This window comes from Clarias gariepinus, chromosome 24 (genome assembly GCF_024256425.1).
Source record: "Clarias gariepinus isolate MV-2021 ecotype Netherlands chromosome 24, CGAR_prim_01v2, whole genome shotgun sequence".
NCBI lineage: Eukaryota > Metazoa > Chordata > Actinopteri > Siluriformes > Clariidae > Clarias > Clarias gariepinus.
Window position 1 is genome coordinate 22,646,862 of NC_071123.1, and position 21,818 is coordinate 22,668,679.

At 39.0% G+C, this 21,818-nt stretch overlaps 1 protein-coding gene across 1 annotated transcript in view; it reads right to left on the reverse strand.

Annotated features, from left to right (window-relative positions):
• Positions 1–778: 778 nt before the first annotated feature.
• Positions 779–21,818, reverse strand: part of LOC128511934 (uncharacterized) — a gene marked incomplete at its 5' end in the record, with an annotated part of 30,150 nt that continues 9,110 nt past the window's right edge. Inside the window, one exon of the mRNA XM_053484982.1 lies at positions 779–912. Coding sequence (XP_053340957.1) covers positions 779–912 — 134 coding nt within the window. The remainder of the gene's footprint in view (positions 913–21,818) is intronic.

Consider the following 21,818-nt stretch of genomic DNA (forward strand, 5'->3'; position numbering starts at 1 on the left):
TTCTTCCTTTGCTGTCCTTCACATTCATTGTTATATTATTCATTTTGTTTTTTCTTGCACTTGGTAATGCATGGTCTTTATATATGCGAAATGAGAGACCATGGGACTATACTCAAGGTGTGTGAAGCTACCGAGAAAAATCATAGATGCACAAGCACAATGTATTTGTCTTTATTATAATTTATACCAGTGTATAAAAGTGATCTAAATGTTGTATTTTTCACTGGACAATGCACACTAGCACAATGCAACACATGCAAGTGAAGCAGCAACTACAGATTTCAGCATCATTCAATGTTGACCACATTACATTAAAATCTCTGTGACATTTTAGTTATTCCATTAAAAATATTACTTAAATATGCAGCTGAATACTATAAGTGGTCTGTATGAAAAAAGTACAATAAACTTATGCACAAATCCAACATAAAGAATTTAAAGGAAATAATTCACGAAATGGCATGCAAATTGATTTATTATGCAATTATATGGATTAAGGCACGAAAGACTCGTGATCATCGTCATGTGGTGAATGTGGCCAATCATGAGAAGCTGTGACGTCATCACAGCCTGGCGCAGTCGCTCCTGAAATGCTGCGCTGGCTGAGCAAGCCGGCTGTACTCGAAACGCTCTCGCGTTACTTTGATGCCACACGTGAACGTCACGTGGCGTCGGCGCCGGTTCAAGTCGGACAAAATTTCTAACCGGCATGCACTACTTCAAGTCAGCCGGCGATCGGTCTGTGCTGCGCCGCATGAAGTCGAACGCACCTAATAATTCAGCAGCGAGACAGCGCGCTGCGCTTCCTTATAAGATGGATGAAATCAGCGCCAGATGAGAAACCGGTGTGCCGACGGGGCGGTCCGGGAGGGGCGATGACCGCGTGGGAAAGCATGACCACGTGATGAGAGCCTGACAGCGTGGGAAAGGAAATATCAAATGAATGACGCGGTCTTTGATCAGCGCGGAGCGCTGAGAGTGTGACATTAGGAGCTTTATCCTAAAAGCCATGCTTATTTTGCTCTTTTATTTATTTATTTTATTTTATTATATTTATTTTTATTATTTTTTTTTTTTTATTTAATAAAATTTTAATTTGAATTTTGAATTATTTTTGGTAGTAGCTGTCTCCATGTTTTTTGTTTCAGGTTACCTATGCCCTATCTTAATGGACAGCTTTGGCATTTTTTTATTTAGTATCAATCCAATTTTTACTTTCTTTAATTTCTTTCTTTCTAAGGTTGAAACCAACATGGTGGAATACCTCCAACAGGCTGAGATGTCAAGGCCGTACCCCTACATCCTGACGTTGGGAGCTAATGACCAGCGCTGCTCTCAGGCATTCGTCATTCTGGTGGGACAGGCTCTGGAGCAATGCACACTACTTGGGGCGGTTGATGTGTGCTTCAAGGCATTTTATATTTTTGACATTAACTATCCAAAGCAGTGTGCTCCTGTATAGGACTTTTTGTAATGTTGCTTTGAAATAGCGAGGCCTACCTGAAAAGTCATAGACAGTGTTTGTATGTTAAAATGAGACCAGGGCTGGATAGTTTTGTTCTGCAAAAAAGATATCTGAAGTCACAGAGAGATGCTGCTCTGTAGAAGCTGCCTCAGCCTATTTGTGCAATTACTCCATTCTGCCCTTGTGAGTAATAGTATAGTAACTATGTCACTGTTGATTATCTATTCTTGTCCTTTTGAAAAATAAATGTTTTTTTCTATGAACATTTAATAGGATGTTGTTTATTGCATATATGTATGGTTTGCAAAACTTAGAAGTTTTTTTTTGTTGTTGTTGTAATAGACCAATGAATCAAAGTAATTTAACTGTTTAATAGACATGGGTATTTTTTATTTATTTATTTATTTTTTTACAGATTCTCTGAAAATAATAATAACCTATTTGTGAGGTAGAATTAACCCAACATTCCAGTTAAAATGAACCAACATCTGGGTAGAAAATTTGAACAATTTACAGTGGTGTAAAAAACTATTTGCCCCCTTCCTGATTTCTTATTCTTTTGCATGTTTGTCACACTTAAATGTTTCTGCTCATCAAAAACCGTTAACTATTAGTCAAAGATAACATAATTGAACACAAAATGCAGTTTTTAAATAAAGGTTTACGTTATTAAGGGAGAAAAAAAATCCAAATCTACATGGCTCTGTGTGAAAAAGTGATTGCCCCCTTTGTTAAAAAATAACTTAACTGTGGTTTATCACACCTGAGTTCAATTTCTGTAGTCACCCCCAGGCCTGATTACTGCCACACCTGTTTCAATCAAGAAATCACTTAAATAGGAGCTACCTGACACAGAGAAGTAGACCAAAAGCACCTCAAAAGCTAGATATCATGCTAAGATCCAAAGAAATTCAGGAACAAATAAGAACAAAAGTAATTGAGATCTATCAGTCTGGTAAAGGTTATAAAGCCATTTCTAAAGCTTTGGGACTCCAGCGAACCACAGTGAGAGCCATTATCCACAAATGGCAAAAACATGGAACAGTGGTGAACCTTCGGCCGACCAAAATTACCCCAAGAGCGCAAAGACAACTCATCCGAGAGGCCACAAAAGACCCCAGGACAACATCTAAAGAACTGCAAGCCTCACTTGCCTCAATTAAGGTCAGTGTTCACGACTCAACCATAAGAAAGAGACTGGGCAAAAACGGCCTGCATGGCAGATTTCCAAGGCGCAAACCACTTTTAAGCAAAAAGAACATTAAGGCTCGTCTCAATTTTGCTAAAAAACATCTCAATGATTGCCAAGACTTTTGGGAAAATACCTTGTGGACCGACGAGACAAAAGTTGAACTTTTTGGAAGGTGCGTGTCCCGTTACATCTGGCGTAAAAGTAACACAGCATTTCAGAAAAAGAACATCATAACAACAGTAAAATATGGTGGTGGTAGTGTGATGGTCTGGGGTTGTTTTGCTGCTTCAGGACCTGGAAAGCTTGCTGTGATAGATGGAACCATGAATTCTACTGTCTACCAAAAAATCCTGAAGGAGAATGTCCGGCCATCTGTTCGTCAACTCAAGCTGAAGCGATCTTGGGTGCTGCAGCAGGACAATGACCCAAAACGCACCAGCAAATCCACCTCTGAATGGCTGAAGAAAAACAAAATGAAGACTTTGGAGTGGCCTAGTCAAAGTCCTGACCTAAATCCTATTGAGATGTTGTGGCATGACCTTAAAAAGGCGGTTCATGCTAGAAAACCCTCAAATAAAGCTGAATTACAACAATTTTGCAAAGATGAGTGGGCCAAGATTCCTCCAGAGCACTGTAAAAGACTCGTTGCAAGTTATCGCAAACGCTTGATTGCAGTTATTGCTGCTAAGGATGGCCCAACCAGTTATTAGGTTCAGGGGGCAATCACTTTTTCACACAGGGCCATGTAGGTTTGGATTTTTTTTCTCCCTAAATAATAAAAACCATCATTTAAAAACTGCATTTTGTGTTTACTTGTGTTATCTTTGACTAATAGTTAAATGTGTTTGATGATCAGAAACATTTTGTGTGACAAACATGCAAAAGAATAAGAAATCAGGAAGGGGGCAAATAGTTTTTCACACCACTGTATGTGGTAGAATTAACCCAGCATTATAGTTAAACATGACCTAGCATTTGGTTTAAATATTTAACCCATCTTGCTGGATTAAACAAATAACCCATTTTGCTGAGTTAAATTAACCCGGCATGTAGTTAGTCCAATATTTACCCAGCAGCTGTATTTTTTAGGGTGTAGTACAGAATACCATCAAGAAATTAAGGGAACCGGCTAAATTTCGAAATGTAAAGGGCAGGGCTAAAAATCACTTTTAAATAAATTGAATTAAATTAAATGTTATTTGTATAGCGCTTTTAACAATTAACATTGTCGTAAAGCAGCTTCACACAATCAAAATAATTATCAAAGTTTGTATAAAATGTGAATGTGTATAAATCAAAATTATAAGATTGTCCTTGATGAGCAAGCCGAGGACGACAGCGACAGTGGCAAGGGAAAACTCCCTGAGATGGCAGTAGGAAGACACCTTGAGAGGAACCAGACACAACAGGGAACCCATTCTCATTTGGGTGAAAACGGATAGCAGGGCTTGATCTGCATAATACTATGTGAGACTTGAAGTTCAGTATAACAGGAGATGTGTTTAAGGTAAAATGGAGTCCAGTTCGCTAAGGTAGACTGTAGGAAACTCCAGTCCTAAACTATCGAGTCCTCAGAGAACAGCTGTCTGCATAAGCCGAGGACAGGCCCGTCTTCGTGGAAAAGTGGAACCGTCCCCAGTCACCACACGCATTCCAGGTAGATCACACGGGGCATCCATGCAACGAGATCCCCAACCAGAAGCAGGACACCAGGACGAGTCAGACAGCTCCAGAGGGCAGAGGTGGTCTGGATCACTGGCAGCTCAGAAGTGAAATGTATAGCTCAACAGAGAGATAGGTAGAGGGAGAGAGAGAGGAGAAGACAGAGAAGAGGAGAGAGCAGAGGAAAAGGAGGGATAACAGTTAGGTATGGTCACAGTCAAACAATGTATAATGTGAATGTATATTTAATGCAGAGTGCAAGCAGGGACTTCGGCAGGGCTATGACAGCATAACTAAAAGGGAGAGCCAGAAGGAAACACAGACATGAGGGCCCTCTGTGATGTAAAGCGACCAATCACTTCAGCATCAAAAGTGATCAATGAGAGTGGGGAAGACGGCATCTAAACATACCAGTTCACCGTAATACTCTACGTCCATGAGTCCCACAGATCTGCTTTTTTACCTTAGGCAAATTTATTTATAAAAATACTTGGCTTAATAAATGTGTTTTTAGCCTAGACTTAAACATTGAGACTGTGTCTGAGTCCCAAACATTAATTGGGAGACTATTCCATAACTTTGGGCTTTGTAAGAAAAAGCTCTGCCCTCAGATGTAGTTTTCATAATACATGGTACTGACAAACAGCCTGCATCCTTTGATCTAAGCAGGCGTGGCGGATCGTAAGACACTAGCAGTTTACTCAGATACTGCGGCACGAGACCATTTAATGCTTTATATGTCAAGAGTAGTATTTTAAAATCGATGTGAAAGAGAGCCAATGAAGTGAAGATAAGATAGGTGTGATGTGTTCATATCTTCTGGTTCTAGTGAGGACTCTCGCTGCTGCATTCTGGACTGGTAGTTGAACAACCAGACAATAAGGCGTTACAGTGGTCCAACTTAGAGGTGATAAAAGCATGAACTAGTTTTTCTGCATCGTTTGGTAACAATATACAGGTATTTCTTTTCTTGGCAAATTCTGAGGTGAAAGAATGCTATCCTGGTAATATTATATACATGAGCTTCAAATGAAAGACTGGAATCTATAATCGCACCAAGGTCTTTTACTGTTGCACTTGATGGAAGAGAAAGACCATTTGAGGTTACAGTGTGATCAGAAAGCTTGCTTCTAGCTGTTTGTGGTCCTATGACTAGAACTGCTGTCTTATCAGGATTAAGCAGAAGTAAGGTAATTAACATCCAATCTCTTATATCCTGCACATATTCCTCCACTTTAGTAAGCTGGTTTTTCTTAACTGTGTTTGCTAAGACGTATATCTGTATCATCAGCATAACAATGAAAACATATACCATGCTTACGAATTATGTTGCCCAGAGGAAGCATGTAAAGAGAAAAAAGCAGTGGGACAAAAAATTTACCCATGTGGAACACCAAACTGCACTTGAGAACATGCAGAATGGTCACCATTTAAATCTACAAACTGATAACGATCAGTCAAATAGGATCTAGGCCACGAGAGGGCCATTTCCTTAATTTCTACTACATTTTCCAATCTGTGAAGGAGACAATTATGATCAATGGTGTCAAAAGCTACACTGAGGTCAAGTAACACAATTATAGTGACGCAACCCTCATCAGAGGCCAACAGGATGTCATTTACTACTTTAACAAGTGCTGTCTCTGTGCTGTGATGAGGCCTACATCCTGACTGATTGTTTATGACATTCCTATGTAGATATGAACTGTTGTGCTACTATCTTTTCCAGAATCTTGGAGATAAAGGGGATACTTGATATCTACCTGTAATTACAAATACATGTGATCTCCAATTCCTTAGTCATATGTTTTTATGTCTTGAAAACCATCATGCGTCTGTAGTAGATATTATGATATGGCCTTGGGAACACTTTGGCAAACCTTTGTCCGTTAACACCACTTGTCGGTGCATTTACAATTGCTCCATTACAAGACTTAATGAAGCCATACATCAATACTGTCCTGAGGCATCAAAAACTTCTCTGGGCTCATTCTTATCTAAGATGGACTGTGATTTCTGGGGGGTGACAAGTCAACATTTTAAATAGTCTTGGTGGTAGTTTCAAGTGGTTTTGGTGGTTTTGTGATAGAAATTCTGAAAACACTATAAAGACAAATAATTCATATACTAGGTAAGAGCAAAGTTATAAAAGGTTTTATTATAACTTCTGCAGAAGGACATCAAAAAGTTGCAGCATGGAGAAAGGTAATTTCTGTCTCTCAGCTGTCCCATTTTATACACAAACATCTCTAACATAATCAATGAAATTGAAGAGGTTTTGTAGTACATTAAGTTCTCAAAAATCAGAGAACTTTATGTACTACAATGAAGTATACAAAAATCAGAATGATTAAAATGTGATTTTTTCTATTACAGAAACAACATTGTCATATTTTCAACTATCCAAGCTGTTATCATTGTTAGGTACAAAAGCCAGCATCACCCATGGTATGGGGTGTGCCACAGCCCATGACATGGGCAAGCTTCATATCTGTGAGGGCACAATTTATGCAGAAAAAAAATATTTACAGAGCAACATATGCATCCATGCAAACACCATCTTTTTCAGAAACATCCCACAAATTCGTGCAGGACAACACCAAACTGGCTGCTAATACCCCTATCTCACATATGCGGTTTGACTGACGGTGAGATGCGGAGTTAAGCATCGTGCGCTGCCGCGATTGCCCGCCGACGTTCCGCTGACGCGAAGTTCTGCAAGGTCCCAAGCTTCCGCGAGGACTGCCAAAAAAATGTTTAATTGTTATGTTTAATTAACTTGTTTAATGTTTTAATTAAACATGTTTAATTTTTCACGCGGAAAGATGAAAATGTACTCACAGCGCCAAAACTTGCCGTGAATCATGATGAACCATACTTATGGCCACTGCGCGAAACCGCGTAGGTCAAATAGGGGTATTAAGATAAAGTAAAGTGAAGTGATAAATTAAGTAAAATAAAAGTAAAACTACTAGACATAAGTAGAACACATAGTATGAGTGCTAGATTGGCCTACCTGCTCCAATTGAGGATGTGTGGTGCGTTATGAGGTGGAAAAATGCGCTACACATTGGGAAATGTGTGGAAACTCCCTCTAGCTAAACTTGACCAACTGGTGACTTCAAAACCCAAATGCCTAAAAGGTGTTTTCAAGGAAATGGTGACATTTGGTGACAATGGTAAGCAGTCAACTATTCCAATATTGGTGAATATTTTCAACAAACAATTAAATACACATGGTGAATCATCAAATAATGAGTTGTCCCAACATTTTCGGAATTGGGTGTGTATTTGTCAAAGAAAGGCAAGCCCATTTTTCTTACACTAATTTCATCTGTGTAAATTGCCAGTTTGGTGAAAGTTATAACTTTACATTTCTATTTATAACTGCACATTCTTACTTGTTTTACATTATTTAGTAAGATCAAATGTATATACAGTATTAAGTACCTGTGATTTGTTTAAGTATATTATTATACAATACTTAGCTTTGACTATTACAACACACTTTATGTTTCACATAATTTATAATCTCAATCAATTAACTCTTACGCCTTCAAAGGAAGCTTTGTTGGGAATTACTAAGCTTATCCAAAGACTATTCAGGTCTAACCAGTTATAAAATAAAATTACAGTTCTATAGATGAAATGGTTGCATTCAACATTATAACAATAAAGGCCCTGAGAATGTGTATATGTACACATTCTCACCAAAGCTGCTGAAATTTTTGTTGCTGGAATTTTTGAACGCTGCTCAACAGGATGACTGTAAAAATCTGTTTGGCAAAATCAAAAAATCTTAAACATAGTGGCTTCATACACAAGAGGACCAGTTTTGACAGGTGCTTAGTAATGACATGTTTGTAGAGATAAGTTTCTCTTTGACAAGAGTAGCAATTTTGATGTGGGTAAAAAAAAAAATAGAATAAAAAAATAGGCATTCAGCAGTTTTACAACATGCAGACCAAACCCACCAAACAAACAAGTTAAATCTCCGAGGTCATATTTTCCCTCATAATGATGTTTGAAGAATGGATGGAATACTAGGTAGAATGAATGGAACTATGCACAAACATTTACAAAGTCACTCACAAATAGGGATATTTTATTGTAGACAGTCCAATTACCTTTCTCATTAAAAATGATGAAGGTTTTATGGGTGGCTTAACCCATGAAACTAATACCTAATACCATAAGCTCAGAATTGTCCAAAGGATCCTGAACAAATGTGCAAAAATAAATATGGACATGTTAACTAACTACACATGAATGCATGGATTAGACATTTATTCTAATGTCTTTTATCTGGTTTAGGACAATTCTTTTGATTTGTCTGGTCTCCTTTTGCTTTTTAATGTTATTAATAATTGTGTCCTGTAACGTGGTGCGGTATGAAGAAAAAGACATTTTTGTTTTAAGATAGCAGGAGATTATTAATTAAGAAACTTAAAGGAAACAAAAGAAAACTGAAAACACAAAATAAACAGAGCTCCGCCATCTATGGGAGAATGGATGGGGCTCTGGAAACTAAAACAAAAACTACATTCTCTCTGGGCCTTTGCCCTTACCGAGGATTTATGTAAGAGAGTTTTGTTTGTGCTTTGCACTATTGAACTGAGCGCGCACGCTGGACTGATGTGCACCGCAGACTCTCTCTCTCTCGCTGTCGTCTCAGACAGGCAGAGGCTGGGGCCTTGCCTCTATCTCTAAACAGTGTACTTTATCTATCTGTTTGTCTATCTATCTTTTCTTTTTTCTTTCTTTCTTTCTTTGGTCCTCATACCTTACCAGTGCTAACTAAATGATAGCATGTAGTTCGGTGGTATCAGGACCCTTAAATAAACATGCCTCCAGGTGTGGCGCGTTCAGGCTAATTGTGGCATTTCCTGGCAACTGTGTGTATAAATGGCCGCTCCTCTGCCTGTTCAGAACTCTGTGGGGTAGCAGTCTGCGGATCTGCTCGTTCCAAACAGTGCAAAGCATATTCACATGGTTCTGCCCCTCGTGAGCAAAGGCCCTCCAACATCACGAATGGCTAGCCCATCTTTCTACCACTCAGAGAGCCCTTGTGTATACAGAGCCGTTAGGGCTACATCATTCCACTCCGAGCTGGCAGCCCGGGTACAAAACCCGACTGTACCCTCTTGACGAATGGAAAGGCGAGGCGACACTACACTGCTCGCCATATGCAGATGGTATACAGTTGCCCTAAGTTCTTCAATGAAGGCACTAAGGGTGGCATGCTTAGAGAGGAGGTGCTGCCAGACTGCAGTAGCCCACTCTAGCGATCTGCCTGTGAGCAGAAACACCATAAATGCAAACTTCACCCATTCTGATGAAAATTGGGAAAGTTGCAGCTCGAATATTACTGTGCACTGCAGTATGAAGGCATTATACACCTCTCTGGATTGCCTGCATATGGCTGTGGACGTGGTAGTCAAGTTTCGGCCACCAGAGAGGGTGATTGAGCCACTGATCCAAGGGCTCCGGAATCGACTCGCAGCTAGTTGGAAACCCAGAAGTGGCAATCGCTTTGAGCTGCCCAAAAATCAGCTCAAAGCACTTATTAATCCTACGTATCTCCGAAATTAAAACGGTTAGGGTTTTCCTCATGCTTATCAAGCACTCTCACTTGACCCTCACCTACACTTAACAAAAATATAAACGCAACACCTTTGTTTCTGCTCCGATTTTTCATGAGATGGACTTAAAGATCTAAAATTTATTCCAGATACACAATATTACCATTTCTCTCGAACATTGTTCACAAATCAGTCTAAATGTGTGATAGTGAGCACTTCTGCTTTGCTGAGATAATCCATCCCACCTCACAGGTGTGCCACATCAAGATGCTGATCTGACACCATGAGTAGTGCACAGGTGTACCTTATACTGCCCACAATAAAAGGCCACCCTGGAATGTGCAGTTTTGTCTCACAGCAAAATTCCACAGATGCCACAAGCATTGAGAGAGCGTGGAATTGGCATGCTGACAGCAGGAATGTCAACCAGATCTGTTGCTCGTGCATTGAATGTTCATTTCTCCACCATAAGCCGTCTCCAAAGGCATTTCAGAGAATATGGCAGTACATCCAACCGGCCTCACAACCGCAGACCACGTGTAACCACACCAGCCCAGGACCTCCACATCCAGCAGGTTCACCTTCAAGATCGTCTGAGACCAGCCACTCAGACAGCTGCTGAAACAATTGGTTTGCATAACCAAACAATTTCTGCACAAACTGTCAGAAACCTTCTCAGGGAAGCTCAACTGCATGCTCGTCGTCCTCATCGGGGTCTTGACCTGACTCCAGCTCGTCGTGGTAACAGACTTGAGTGGGCAAATGCTCACATTCAATGGCATCTGGCACGTTGGAGAGGTGTTCTCTTCACGGATGAATCTTGGTTTACATTGTTCAGGGCAGATGGCAGACAGCGTGTGTGGCGTCGTGTGGGTGAGCGCTTTGCTGATGTCAATGTTGTGGATCGAGTGGCCCATGGTGGTGGTGGGGTTATGGTATGGGCAGGCATCTGTTATGGACGAAGAACACAGGTACATTTTATTGATGGCATTTTGAATGCACAGAGATACCGTGATGAGATCCTGAGGCCCATTGTTGTGCCATACATCCATGAACATCACCTCATGTTTCAGCAAGATAATGCACGGCCCCATGTTGCAAGGATCTGTACACAGTTCTTGGAAGCTGAAAATGTCCCAGTTCTTGCATGGCCAGCATACTCACCGGACATGTCACCCGTTGAGCATGTTTGGGATGTGCTTAACCGGCGTATACGACAGCGTGTACCAGTTCCCACTAATATCCAACAATTTCGCACAGCCATTGAAGAGGAGTGAACCAACATTCCACAGGCCACAATTGACAATCTGATAAACTCTATGCGAAGAAGATGTGTTGCACTGCATGAGGCAAATGGTGGTCACACCAGATACTGGTCGGTTCTGAGTCCCCAGACCCCCAATAAAGCAAAAAACTGCACATTCCAGGGTGGCCTTTTATTGTAGGCAGTATAAGGTACACCTGTGTCAGATCAGCATCTTGATGTGGCACACCTGTGAGGTGGGATGGATTATCTCAGCAAAGCAGAAGTGCTCACTATCACACATTTAGACTGATTTGTAAACAATGTTTAAGAGAAATGGTAATATTGTGTATCTGGAATGAATTTTAGATCTTTAAGTCCATCTCATGAAAAATCGGAGCAGAAACAAAGGTGTTGCGTTTATATTTTTGTTAAGTGTATTTCCTGCACTCTCTCCAAGCCAGCGGGCTCTTCTGGTGGTGCGAGCATTCTGTTACGTGGTGCGGTATGGAGAGCCGCATCACGAGATGTTATATTTATAAGATCCCTAACGCAGGGCTTTTAGAGGAGGTCAGTGAAATAGGAGCTTGTGAGAGTGCTTATGATATGCATGGGAAGACCTTTTGAAATTTCCTAAAATTCAACATCACTGCTTAGTCCTGTTTGAAGCCTAACAGTAAAAGGTCAGTTTATAAGCATATTTTATAAGTTAAATATATTTTGTAGCATAGTAAATTAGACATTTATAAAAGGAACTGATTAAAATTTCACTGTTTTCAACACTGTTTTTTGTTCACTCTATTCGACTGATGTTTCAGCAGTTTTTTGTGTCAAGGACAGTATGTGCCATAAATTATTTTCAAATATGGTATATGCACAAGTCCAAGTGAAAGAACCCATTAACAAATAAAAACAGTTCAGTATCACCCTTGGATAGTTTAAATCTATAATTCTTCTTTGAAGATACAAATGGCCAAAACATGGTTTTGGTGCTAAAAAGTCTCTCACCTAGGTGATAAAATTGATTTTCAGATAGAATCATATCACTCAATTTTTCATAATACTTAATGCTTATCCATACATAAATATGCATACACATATTTTAATTGGATAAAAAGGAGCATATTTGCTAATGTCACGTTTGGGGTGGTAGAGGCTGATAATATTGCCGTGGGCACAAACAGGCAGGCATAGAACTCAGAATTCAGAAAACTTTATTGATCCCGCAGGAAATTGCTTATAGGCAATTATAGGAAATCTGCTATAGGATCTGGCTTATAGGAAATTTGCTATAGGCGCAGAGGGGTGTTTTCCACAAAAGAGTCTTTAATGAAATAATAACATAAAACAAGCACACTGAACAGACCAAACCAAAACGAACAAACAACAAACTTAAACTATAACAAGGCATAGTGTGAAACACGTGTGATATGTAGAGACACTGGCGCTCTGGCAAGACACTGACGCTATGACTGCACATACAAGACGTAGACTCTATGGTGGAACACTAGCTCTGAGACATGACATACTGGACATAGGACGAATACAGGCTCTAATACCTAATACTAATATACAGGCTCTAATACTCTAATACAGGCTCTAATACTCTAATACTCTTATATACAAAATGCTCAGATACATGACAGTGATTACAAACCAACAATGCTCGACCCAGTTTCCCAGCTATTCATAGAAGATTTAATGACCTACCTCGGATCAGGTGAGCTCCTGCATCACCTGACCGAGGTGCCTTCTGGGAAACTGAGTCTGCAAACAAAAACTACAAACAAAACAGTGACCTCTAGTGGAGATCCCTTACAGCTAAGTAAAATTTCATGCCCTTTTATGTAATGTCAATGATCTTAATTGTCATTCAGATGAAACTTGGCATATTTAGATTTCCCATGAAAGGACATAAACCTGAAAAAGTGTATTATTCTAAAATGCAAAACTGTTAAGATACTGTATTGCAACATGAAATTGACATGGTTACAAATACTACAGATTGTTTTGCTTTTTAAACAATTTAAGCAACAATTTTTCAGGTCATATGGTTCTAGAAGTTTACTCCAATAAAATCATCTCTCCAAACTGTATTTTTTAGGGAAGCAAGATGGTTATGTTTATGTTGCATAAACTTTAGGAGTAGTTTCTTTGACACTCATTTTCAGTGCCAAAGAAACTATATTGCACTCATTTTCAGTATTATATGTGTAACATAAAAATCAGCACCAATACTGTGTTTCGGGGGAAAAGGAAAGAATCCATCAACTTTTGAATGGTAGTATATATACTGTAAATACAGTGGTGTGAAAAACTATTATTTAGGGAGAAAAAAAATCCAAACCTACATGGCCCTGTGTGAAAAAGTAATTGCCCCCTGAACCTACTAACTGGTTGGGCCACCCTTAGCAGCAATAAATGCAATCAAGTGTTTGCGATAACTTGCAACGAGTCTTTAACAGCACTCTGGAGGAATTTTGGCCCACTCATCTTTGCAGAATTGTTGTAATTTAGCTTTATTTGAGGGTTTTCTAGCATGAACCGCCTTTTTAAGGTCATGCCACAACATCTCAATAGGATTCAGGTCAGGACTTTGACTACGCCACTCCAAAGTCTTCATTTTGTTTTTCTTCAGTCATTCAGAGGTGGATTTGCTGGTGTGTTTTGAGTCATTGTCCTGCTGCAGCACCCAAGATCGCTTCAGCTTGAGTTGACGAACAGATGGCCAGACATTCTCCTTCAGGATTTTTTGGTAGACAGTAGAATTCATGGTTCCATCTATCACAGCAAGCCTTCCAGGTCCTGAAGCAGCAAAACAACCCCAGACCATCACACTACCACCACCATATTTTACTGTTGTTATGATGTTCTTTTTCTGAAATGCTGTGTTACTTTTATGCCAGATGTAACGGGACACGCACCTTCCAAAAAGTTCAACTTTTGTCTCGTCAGTCCACATGGTATTTTCCCAAAAGTCTTGGCAATCATTGAGATATTTTTTAGCAAAATTGAAACGAGCCTTAATGTTCTTTTTGCTTAAAAGTGGTTTGCGCCTTGGAAATCTGCCATGCAGGCCGTTTTTGCCCAGTCTCTTTCTTATGGTGGAGTCGTGAACACTGAGCTTAATTGAGGCAAGTGAGGCCTGCAGTTCTTTAGATGTTGTCCTGGGGTCTTTTGTGGCCTCTTGGATGAGTTGTCTCTGCGCTCTTGGGGTAATTTTGGTCGGCCGGCCACTCCTGGGAAGGTTCACCACTGTTCCATGTTTTTGCCATTTGTGGATAATGGCTCTCACTGTGGTTCGCTGGAGTCCCAAAGCTTTAGAAATGGCTTTATAACCTTTACCAGACTGATAGATCTCAATTACTTTTGTCTTGGCATGATGTCTAGCTTTTGAGGTGCTTTTGGTCTACTTCTCTGTGTCAGGTAGCTCCTATTTAAGTGATTTCTTGATTGAAACAGGTGTGGCAGTAATCAGGCCTGGGGTGACAACAGAATTTGAACTCAGGTGTGATAAACCACAGTTAAGTTATTTTTTAACAAGGGGGGCAATCACTTTTTCACACAGGGCCATGTAGGTTTGGAGTTTTTTTTCTCCCTTAATAACGTAAACCTTCATTTAAAAACTGCATTTTGTGTTCAATTATGTTATCTTTGACTAATAATTAACGGTTTTTAATGAGCGGAAACATTTAAGTGTGACAAACATGCAAAAGAATAAGAAATCAGGAAGGGGTCAAATAGTTTTTCACACCACTGTATATATATATATATATACAGTTTAAAGTTCAAAAGTTTGGGGTCACTTTCTAACTCCATGATGGTTCCTGATTTTTATGTTTTTCTACATTGTAAAGGAATGCTAAAGGCGTTCAAAAAAATGCATTAATCTCCTTTGAACAGTTGATATTGAGATGTTTCTGCTACTTCTGCTCTGTAAAGGCTTCATAACGCCTCTAATCTGAGGCGCTGTTAATTGGCCTTTTTTCAGGCTGATAACACTATAAATAGATTTTGGTCTCGCCCTCCTGGGATGGTCTTTATGAGAGCCAATTTCATTATGGTGCTTGACGGATTTTGCAAATGCACTTGACAATACTGTTCTTGCAAGAACTATTACAGAAAGGCTGACCTCCGTGTCTTAAAATAACAACTAACTGTTGTTTTTCTTGGTGTTACGTAATTACCTAATTCCATATGTGTTATTTTATAGTTTTAAAATCCCCAGTATTGTTGTAGAATGTAGAAAATAAATCACTAAACAAAAACAAAGAAATTTGCAAGTTGAACGGTAGTGTGTATATATATGTATCACCAGTTTGGAAAGAAATTTGTAGAACATTTTATAGCAACACAACTGATCACACAGTTGTGATAATGAAACCTCTATAATCTATATATTGCTGCTGCACAAACAGGAATGTAAATGTATTATTCTGCTAATCCTGATACTATCAAGACTTCAGTTCCTCCACTAAGGAGGGCTGTTTCTCTCCAAGGATTTTATAAAATCCTACTTTCACTTTTTCTGTGGTAAGACACGTGTACAGCGCTCTCATTTTGTCTTGCGATGTTGTCGCTGCCTGAATGTTACTGTACATTTCCTCAGTTATCATTCTGCTGGCTTTTAGATGGTCTGCGATCTCCAATACTGAACCAACACTCTGAATGAGCTTATCTCTGTGTTTGTCCACAAAGTCAGCATCTGAAATGAAAACTGTATGAAATAAAGCCTGTAACCGTTAAACTGTCTTGTGCTTAATGAGAACAGTTACACAGCGGGCTTGTGTGACCAGCCATATAAAGCTGTTACATAATATTAGTGTTTCCTGGAAATGTTTAATAACCAAACTATTTGCCTGTGTCCCACAATAGAAGTAGCTCTAAGGAAAACACAAGTACAAGTTTAAGCCTAGAAGTAAATGTGTGTGTGTGTGTGTGTGTGTGTGTGTGTGTGTGTGTTTCAGCAGAGAAATTGGATGACAAATTTACCCAGCCATACCTGTTAGATCCATGTTGGTTGATGCTGCCCCTGCACCTCATGTGACAACAAGCAGACACACACACACACACACACATGAAAAAAAACAAAAAAACATTTGTTCATGGAGACTAATCAGAAATAAAACAAATTCACCTCTTACATAATGTGTGTAGACATTAAAAGGTCCAGTATTTTGCTACGTTCTCTCAATACCCCTCATATAAGGCTTTGTCCGCAGCTCCTTTTCCCAAAACACAGTTTCAGTGTCTATGTAAATGAGCTACTGTACTACCAAGCCCCGCCCCACCAGAAAACACCAGACACTGCATGAAAAGAGGTGTATCTGTACTAGGAAACTCCCGTATACACCACTGATTTTCGGGAGTATCTACAAGTACCACTGGACGAATACATCAAATTTCACCAAGCTAGGATACTTCCGGATTGATACCAATCCGGATGTATCCTGCTGAGGAATCCTTCCAAGGTACAGCCATTTGTTGCCATGGCAAATAATCCACTCAAGGATTTCGTCAGAAGACATTCACACCTCAAGCCCCATTTGCATTTTTCACCTTTGCCCAACTCTGCTTTTCCCTATTGGTTTCTTATCTCAACATTAATTGGTTGTTTAAAAAAAAACACTCCCAAAACCCTGACGGCTATTGGGACATTACCCAGTCACTACTTTTAATTTTGCCCAACCCAAGCCCTCATAACTTAGTGACTTGATTGGTTATTGGGCATGTATGTAGTTAGACCCTATTCACCCCCACCCCCCACACACACAATACTATATACCCCCCCATATCTTTTAAAAAATAACAATAGAATTGATTAAAAAAATAATTATTGCCCCGCAGGGGGCAATTTACCGCCCATAGACTTAACATTGAGACCGACTTTGACTTTTGAGTGCCGCACCGTTTGTCCTAGACCCATGAATGAGGTGTCAAATCGTGCGGCTTATTCGGGAATGGGGTGCTATGATATTTATAAGGGGTGGGGCGGTTACCTGCCCCTGCAGGGGGCAATTAACATGCAATGGTAACTTCCATAGGAACTTTAAAACTGAATTTAACTGTGGATCCCACTGTCGTAGAGACACGTGGGAGGGCTCATTTAACTCAGGCAAACAATCAGTCTTTCGCATTAATCATGATGCTCATAAGCCACGCCCCCTAGCAACCTCATTAGCATGCTGTTAGCATGATGCTTACATGATTAGCATGTTGCTAGCATGAGGCTAACAATATCAGCACATCGCTAGCATGATGCTAATGATATTAGCATGTTGCTAGCATTATGCTAACTTTAGTGGCATTTCACTATTAAAGTGTAGTGACAATATATAGAACAATGATGCTAACTATATTAGCATTTTGCGCTTAACATGATCAGCGTGTTGCTAGCATGGCGTTAAGATGATTAGCATGTTGCTAGCATGATGCTAGCTATATTAGCATGTTGCTAGCAACATCATGAAAAAGTCACTAACGTGATGCTAAGATGCCATTGTCATAAAGATATGGGGGGCCCGAGTTTTGTCACGGCAAGCACCACCCACATTATTTTTCAGGAAATGTACCTTTCTACCTTTCCTGTGTCCCACAATAGAAGTAGCTCTAAGGAAAACACAAGTACAAGTTTAAGCCTAGAAGTAAATGTGTGTGTGTGTGTGTGTGTGTGTGTGTGTGTGTGACATTTCACTAATAAAGTGTAGTGTCAATATATAGAACAATGATGCTAACTATATTAGCATTTTGCGCTTAACATGATTAACTTGTTGCTAGCATGGCGTTAAGATGATTAGCATGTTGCTAGCATGATGCTAGCTATATTAGCATGTTGCTAGCAACATCATAAAAAAGTCACTAACGTGATGCTAAGATGCCATTGTCATAAAGATATGGGGGGCCCGAGTTTTGCCACGGCAAGCACCACCCACATTATTTTTCAGGAAATGTACCTTTCTAGTTTATGTTTGCACTCTCTCACTCTTCTGTCTGCTCCAAATAGGGATAACTGCAGGCTGGAGCAAAAGGCGTGCCGAAAGGTCGGGGCGTGCCAAAAAGTAGGGGGCATGTTGAAAGGTTTCTCACTGGTGAGAGGAGCTTTTGCGTTGGCCAATCAGCGTGCTGTAAGGTAGGGGGTTTGTCGAAAGGTAGGGGGCATGCCGAAAGGTAGGGGCGTGTCGAAAGCTTTCTCATTGGTAAAAGTAGCTTCTGCGTTGGCCAATTAGCGGTAATCCTATTTAAATGTAAGTACCTTTAGTTTAGCGTGGAAAAACATTGTGGCGGTAAGGCCTGGTGTCCTTAGTCAATATAAATATTTTTTTTCTTTATTTTCGTCATTTAATTGTTCGTTTAATTGTTGTCGACAGCATGAATGAATGAGCAGATTGTGTGTACGGGATGTGTGGAGGGGTTATTAATTTTTTTTTTTTTTTTACTTGTGAAGACAAGCTCTTAAAAATGGAGCACATCTGCCTCCAAATAAAATGTTTTATTGGCTAAAATTGTGTCTGTTTACTAAATTAGTGCCACTACAAAGGTTACTAAACTGTACTTCTCCTTATTGTGGTGTTCTATGAACCATATTTGTCCTTATCAGGCAATGTCAAAGTCAACTTTATTGTCAATTCTGCTACATGTACAGTGCATACATATAGAGAATCAAAATTAAGTTTCTCTCAACCCTCGTTACAAATAACACTGAAAAAAATTAAATAAACCTGTAAGGTTTTATAATATTTTAAGACAATGTAATCTAATAAGAAGATTCCTGTGCATTTACATTTACATTTAGGCATTTTTTCAGACGCTCTTATCCAGAGCGACTTACAAAAAGTGCTTTAATGTTTACATAATTGGATACATACTTACACTGGGTTAACTAGGTTAATAACTAAGTGCCATTAGTCCAACACAACTAAGAAGAGGGTTTTTTTTTTTTTTTTCGGGGGGGGGGGGGGGCAGGTTAGTCCAAGTACTGGAGAAACAGATGCGTCTTGAGTCGTCGTTTAAAGATAGTCAAAGTCTCTGATGTACATTGACTGTGCCTTAAGAACAGCTTCCTCATGCCTTATGTGGTAACACCTTCTATATCCTATCTCCAGACAAGAATACATCCAAATGGCTCTTGTCTGCTAGAACCTTTTTGTTTAATCGGGAGAATGTAAATGTATTTCCTCTCTCCTGTCTGTCTCCGGGTCCCTCTATGACTAATGACTATTAATGTTAATGACTGGTAATTGCAGAAAAAGGTGGTTCTACAAAGTATTGACTCAGGGGGCTGAATAATTACTCACACCCCACTTTGCAGTTATTTATTTGTAAAAAATGTTTGGAATCATGTATGATTTTCGTTCCACTTCTCAAGTGTACACCACTTTGTATTGGTCTTACATGTGGAATTCCAATGAAATTGATTCATGTTTGTGGCTGTAATGTGACAAAATGTGAAAAGGTTCAAGGGGGCCGAATACTTTTGCAAGCCACTGTAATACACCTAAAATTTTGCTTTTGTACAATTTAATTACAACTTAAATACATTTAGTACAAAATGAGTCGTTCCAAAATAGCAAACTTCAAGTATACTAGTCATTAGTCTGCTGCAGGTATATACTTAAATATGCTTAGATTTAATATACTTAGCATACTTTTTATTTTTTACTTGGGGTCGAATGTCTGATTGGCTTGCTTAAGCCCCACCAATACAAACACAGAAAAAATAACCAGTAAATGTTTTTCCACTGAATGTCTTAAAATCATAAAATAAATGTTGCTAAGAAGGCCCCCTTTAAACACAAATGGTGAGTATAAATCCTACATTAGCAGATAAACATACAACATCCTCGGCTTGTCATCTTCTACTGTGAGACATTTACTCCAAGAGTGTTTAGAGTAAAACATGGTATTGGTGCTAAAAAGTGTCTCACCTACAGTAGGTGAAAAGGTGTTTTTTTTATGTTTACGTGTAGATATAATATCATCAGACATAATATAATCAGATATAATATCATTTACATAATACGTAACACTTTATATCTCCCGATCCTTGCTTTGTTTTTTTATAAATATGCATACACATTCATATTTTTATCAGATAAAAAGAAACACATTTCCATGATAACAGACACTACAGATTTTTTGCTTTTTAAGCTTTCACCAAAATACAGCAAGATTACATTACAAAGTTTACCAATACTGTGTATTGACCGCATACATCCTAAAATAAATGAATAAATACATACAATTTTAGACACACACATGTACACGTACACATAAACATACATTACCGTTCAAAAGTTTGGGGTTACTTTCTTTCAGGCTGATAACTCTAAATGAACTTCTTGTCTGTGGCAGAGGTAGGTTTTGGTCTCGCCCTCCTGGGACGGCCTTCATGAGATCCAGTTTCATTATGGTGCTTGACGGATTTTGCAAATGCACTTGACGATACTGTTCTTGCAAGAACTATTACAGAAAGGCTGACCTCTGTGTCTTAAAATAACAACTAACTGTTGTTTTTGTTGTTGTTACGTAATTACCTAATTCCATATGTGTTATTTTATAGTTTTGAAATCCTCAGTATTGTTGTAGAATGTAGAAAATAAATCACTAAACAAAACCAAAGAAATTTGCAAGTGACCATAAACTTTTGAACAGTACACACACACACACATATATATATATATATATATATACAGTACAGGCCAAAAGTTTGGACACACCTTCTATCTGTCAATGTGTTTTCTTTATTTTCATGACCATTTACATTGGTAGATTTTCACTGAAGGCATCAAAACTATGAATAAACACATGTGGAGTTATGTACCTAACAAAAAAAGGTCTCCACAGTCACCGGACCTGAACCCAATCGAGATGGTTTGGGGTGAGCTGGACCACAGAGTGAAGGCAAAGGAGCTAACAAGTGCTAAACACCTCTGGGAACTCCTTCAAGACTGTTGAAGCTCATTGAGAGAATGCCAAGAGTGTGCAAAGCAGTAATCAGAGCAAAGGGTGGCTATTTTGAAAAAACTAGAATATAAAACATGTTTTCAGTTATTTCACCTTTTTTTGTTAAGTACATAACTAAAAATAAAAAAAACACATTGAATGACTGAAGGTGTGTCCAAACTTTTGGCCTGTATATACAGTATATATATATATATATATATATATATATATATATATATATATATACATACAGTGGTGTGAAAAACTATTTGCCCCCTTCCTGATTTCTTATTCTTTTGCAAGTTTGTCACATTTAAATGTTTCTGCTCATCAAAAACCGTTAACTATTAGTCAAAGATAACATAATTGAACACAAAATGCAGTTTTTAAATGAAGGTTTACATTATTAAGGGAGAAAAAAAAACTCCAAATCTACATGGCCCTGTGTGAAAAAATGATTGCCCCCCTTGTTAAAAAATAACTTAACTGTGGTTTATCACACCTGAATTTTCCCAATTCCCAGGCCCAATTTCTGTAGTCACCCCCAGGCCTGATTACTGCCACACCTGTTTCAATCAAGAAATCACTTAAATAGGAGCTACCTGACACAGAGAAGTAGACCAAAAGCACCTCAAAAGCTAGACATCATGCCAAGATCCAAAGAAATTCAGGAACAAATGAGAACAAAAGTAATTGAAATCTATTAGTCTGGTAAAGGTTATAAAGCCATTT